General features: G+C 57.9%; 1 protein-coding gene across 2 annotated transcripts in view; it reads right to left on the bottom strand.

The window, feature by feature from the left end:
* The window catches only part of Psme3 (proteasome activator subunit 3), a 6,496-nt gene extending 2,747 nt beyond the window's left edge, over nucleotides 1-3,749 (bottom strand). Inside the window, exons 1-7 of one of the 2 annotated variants that reach the window (XM_004633798.2) lie at nucleotides 3,469-3,749; nucleotides 2,790-2,822; nucleotides 2,614-2,676; nucleotides 2,325-2,429; nucleotides 1,381-1,429; nucleotides 477-589; nucleotides 271-339 (exon numbers count right to left, since the gene is read on the bottom strand). In XM_004633798.2, the coding sequence (XP_004633855.1) occupies nucleotides 271-339; nucleotides 477-589; nucleotides 1,381-1,429; nucleotides 2,325-2,429; nucleotides 2,614-2,676; nucleotides 2,790-2,822; nucleotides 3,469-3,510 (474 nt within the window). In that variant the 5' untranslated portion in view covers nucleotides 3,511-3,749. Of the gene's footprint in view, nucleotides 1-270; nucleotides 340-476; nucleotides 590-1,380; nucleotides 1,430-2,324; nucleotides 2,430-2,613; nucleotides 2,677-2,789; nucleotides 2,823-2,923; nucleotides 3,021-3,468 lie in introns of those variants that run through there. The other variant, XM_023718090.1, reaches the window with a different exon arrangement.
* Nucleotides 3,750-4,317: the final 568 nt, after the last annotated feature.

Here is a 4,317-nt window from a genome sequence, read left to right as displayed (position 1 = left end):
AAAAAAAAAAAAAAAAAAGCCACTTCCAAGCTGGCACACTCATAGCCCCAGCCCTCTGCACTCCACTCAGCCTCAGCAACTTAGTGAAACTGCATCTCCAAATCTTAAAAAGTGGCGACAAAGTCAGCCAGTATGAAGGCCCCAGGTTCAAGCACCCAGGACTACAGAAGAAGAAAGTCGCTTCCCTGCCTCTCCATGGCAGTCCCGAAGGACAAGGACACACAGGCAGGGGAAGAGAAGGTCCATCCCAAAGCCTCCTGCCCACGTTACCTGAATGGATACCCCGAAGTTATTTCCATCTTCTATCCTGGGAATCAGGAGCTGTACCCACATTTTGACCTGGATGGTGAGAAGACCAAGTGCACACAGGAGGGCTTCAGCCTTTTCTTTGATTTAGAACCACAACACATGCTGCTGGAGGCGCCCGCCAGGGGCCAGCCTGCGCCCGAGTCCCAACCCCCCGAGGCCCCTCGCACCGTGTTGCACTTCTCGATCAGCAGCCGGATCTCGGGCTTCACCTTCTCGATGATGTCCACCAGCTGCTGGTTGCTCTTTAGCATCCCATGCGGCATCACGAACACCTTGGTTCCTGGCAGGACGAGAGGGCCGGCATCAGGGTGCACGGGAAGTCTCGCTGTGGATGCCTTCCCTGCCCGTGAGCTGCTGGGCCCTGGCCGTTCTGGGTGTCCTGCCGCAACACCACTAACACAATCCATGCGAGATGTGCGCATCCAAAGATGAACAGCTGATGGGCCGTGAGTCTGCAGAGCACAGAACACCTCTATTCTGTGGTACTGGAGACTGAATCCAGAACCTTCACACTCAGCAACATCCCTAACCCTTTGTTTTTTGAGAGAGGGTCTCTGCCCAGGCAACACTTAAAATTTGTGATCTTCCTGCCTCCGCCTCCCAGAATACTGGGATTATACAGGCTTGTGCCACCATGTCCACAAATAACATTAAAAGGGGAGGCCGACACATGCCTGTATCCCAGAACTTGGGGGGGCTGAAGCAGGAGGATCATTTTGAGTCCGAGGCCCACATAGGCTATAAAGTGAACTCAAGGCCACCTCCTGTTTAAAAACGAGGAAAAAATTAAAAAGGGGAAAGAAAAGAAACATGGAATTAGGACTTCCATGAGAAATCCGAGCTGTACAGCTTCCAACTCCAGTCATGCCTCCCTGGCAATTACACCAAGTCCTAAATTCTGTTCTTGGAAGAATCAGTTTAGACAGCTAGAGAATAACCGCAGCTGAAGGGCCTGGAGGTCCCGGGGCTGGACACTCCACTCAGTGTCCTCCCTCACCCAGAGGCCCCAGACTCTGCCTGCCTCTCGGGCCCGCTGGCCACCAAGGAGGCTCAGGTGAGCTGGGACCTTACCTTGCAAGGCCTCTTCACACTCATCCAACTTCCGCTTCTTGTAAGTGGGCTACAGCACAAAGAGGCAGGAGTTAGCCGGCCCTAGGCCTCCACACGTCCATCCAAAGCCCTCAAACAAGCCTCTTCCCTTCCTTGACCCCACGGGCTGGGTTATTGGTTTCTTTTTCTTTCTTGTACTCAGGACCTTGCACTTGCCAAGCAGGCGCTGCGCTGCTGAGTTATATCCCTGGCTCCTGTCTTACTGGTTTCTGTACAATTTCCCGAACAGCTTTTAAGAAGCTCTTGCCAAAAAAGCAACTTGCATTGTGTTAAAATCCTGAACTTGCAAAAAGATGACACAGTTAAAGCAATCAAGGTCATAACACTGTAAAGAACACAAGAAAGCAATCAAGGCAGGTTGAGAATAATTAAAGGAGCATGTACAGTCTGCTAGTTCTATAAATGAACACAACACTCAATCAACACACATGCAATCAACACTGCCACACAGCAGGAACAAAGCCAGGGGTTAAAGATGCGAAGATATTCAGCAAGACTGCTCCTGCCTCCAGATGCGCATGGCTGATGCAGAGCGCAGTCCAGTTCCACACATGTGATAAGACCTTTCAGACACATGACTGATAAAGACAAGACTCAGAGGAACTGGAGGAAAGACAGGGAGAATCACACAGCTAGAGTGCCTCCTGCTGCAACAGGACTCAAGGGGTAAGAAAGGCCTGGTTCAGAGCAGGGCACTTGAGGAAGTTTAGTTGTGCTTGAAACTCACTCTCCGCCACACAGAGCAGCATTAACACACCCACCTCGCGCTATAAATGGACACCACTGGGGTCATCTTGACTACAACACTCCTGGTCTAGACTCCACTGTCTTCAAAGTTAGCGAGAAGTGGAGGGCCAAAAACCTACTGCTTAAGAATGCAGCAGGGATGAACAGAGGACACTTACACCGTCCAGCCCGTCGTGGCTATTAGTGAGAAGGATGGGGTCAGGGACCGGGAGATTCATGTCGGAGTGGATCTGGGTCAGGTCATGGATGTTCAGGATGGGTTCCTGAAAGAGACCCCGCCCCCAAAACACCATCAGTCTTTTCAAACTAAACAAAGAAGTATTTCACTTAAAAACCAAGAAATTAGAGTGCCCTAGAGTACACAACAAAACAGAACGCAATTTGCTCCATTTCTCAGAAAGACTAGGGCCAAAAAATGGGAAATTTAAGGAAAAAAAAGTGTCTCACCTTCAAAAAACTATCAAGTTCTAACAACTTCTTTGGGAAAAAGTTCGCCACCAAGTCTTCTGCCTAGGTAAGAGGAGATACACTCCAATTAGAACCCAGGAGAGGGCCTCTCTCCAACATCTCCTCTCTGGGGAGCTCCCTGCTAACCACCACGCGCGCTTTCCTGCTTCACTCACCTCACTTGTGATCCGCTCCCTGAAAGAATCAACCTGAAGCAACAAGGACAGAGATTCAGGGAGAGCAATTCAGTATTTGGCGGCACAGGCAAGGGCAGGGCTGGGAATCCCACATCCAGCTGACTTTCCCTCACCTTGAAGTTACAATGAGAAGCTGAGAGGCCCCCAGACTGTAAATATTTTCTCTTTTTGAGGACCCATTTCTCCATCTCCGGAGGGGCAAACCGCCTCCTCTGCCCGCTCCCCTTCCTCCCGCCCTCCCTGCGTCTGGAGCTAAGGGAATCTGTTAAGCAGACAAAAGACAGCTATGCAGCAGGGCGTGAGCTCACAAATGCTGCACTCTGCCAGCCCAGGCCCGCGACGAGACGGGCCGGCCCCAAGAGCAGGGTCGGGCAGCGCCCGGGGCGGGACCCGGACAGCGCCGGGAGGGGAGGGCCGCCCGCAGCCGCGCGCCGAGCACGTGTCCGCGGGGCCCGGCCGGCTCTGCGCCCCGACGGCCCGACGTCTCCCTCGCTCCTCCCGACCCGCGCAGCCGAAGTCGGGCGGGGGCTGGGCCGCGCCGCACGGAGACGCGGAGCCTGGGTCCCCAAGGAGACAAAGACGCTGCGGGGCGCGGGGGACCGGCCGGCGGCCCGGGGTTCGAGGCGAGGGGTGAGGAGGCCCGGACCGGCGCCGCTACCTTGAGCTTCACTTCCTGATCCACCTTCAGCAACGAGGCCATGGCCGGGCCGGGCCGTGTCCGTTCCGCGGGAGACCGGAGGCGCTGAGGGCTCCGGGGCGGGGGCCGGAGGGACCTGAGGAGTCTCCGCTGCCCTCGGGACCCGGCCGCCCTCGCTGGCTCTCTGGCCGCTCGCTCGCTCGCTCCCTCCGTGCCGGCGCCCGCCGCCGCCGCCGCCGCCGCCGCTCGCTGCCTACTCGCCCCGCTGCTCGCCCTCCCGGCTTTCGCCGCTCACGCCGGAAGCGCGTCACAGGTCGTCGCCCGAAGTCCGCGCGGCGGCGCGCGTGGGCCGCGCAGGCGCGCTGCGGCTCCGGCCGGCCGGGCCTTGTTCGCGGGCCCCAGCGTGGGGAACCGGCGAGGGGAAGGCGGGGGCGCTGAGGGCCAGGGCGGACTGAGGAGAGGGTTCTCGAGAGACGCAGGGACGGCGGGAGCCTGCGTTGGCCCCGAACTCGCTTCGGCAGACGCCTGCCCGCAGCCGCCCTCAGGACGACCCCGTCGCGCCCCAGTGACGTAAGAGGAAGCAGGTGGCCGGACCGCGTTTGGGTCCCTCTGCGGGTCCCGCGCCCCTCCCGGGTGCCGCCGAGCGCTGAGGCTAAAGCCGCACACACGCGTTCCGTGGAGCCCGTCCCCGCCGCAGGCCCGGAGGCCAACAGCCTGACGGGCAGGTGGAAGCCCCGACGAGGGCCGGCCGGCCCAAGGCGACGCGCTGTGGACAGCGAGTCTGGACCGGAACCAGGGCTGAGTCCATTTCCTCGTGGAAGCCTGAGGCCGCGTCTGCGCCCACCAGCACCCTCGGTGCATCTTTTTACC

Source organism: Octodon degus, unplaced genomic scaffold (genome assembly GCF_000260255.1).
Source record: "Octodon degus isolate 3935 unplaced genomic scaffold, OctDeg1.0 scaffold00056, whole genome shotgun sequence".
Classification (NCBI taxonomy): domain Eukaryota; kingdom Metazoa; phylum Chordata; class Mammalia; order Rodentia; family Octodontidae; genus Octodon; species Octodon degus.
Note: the sequence above shows the minus strand (reverse complement) of the source record. Positions and strands in the feature narration are given on the sequence as shown.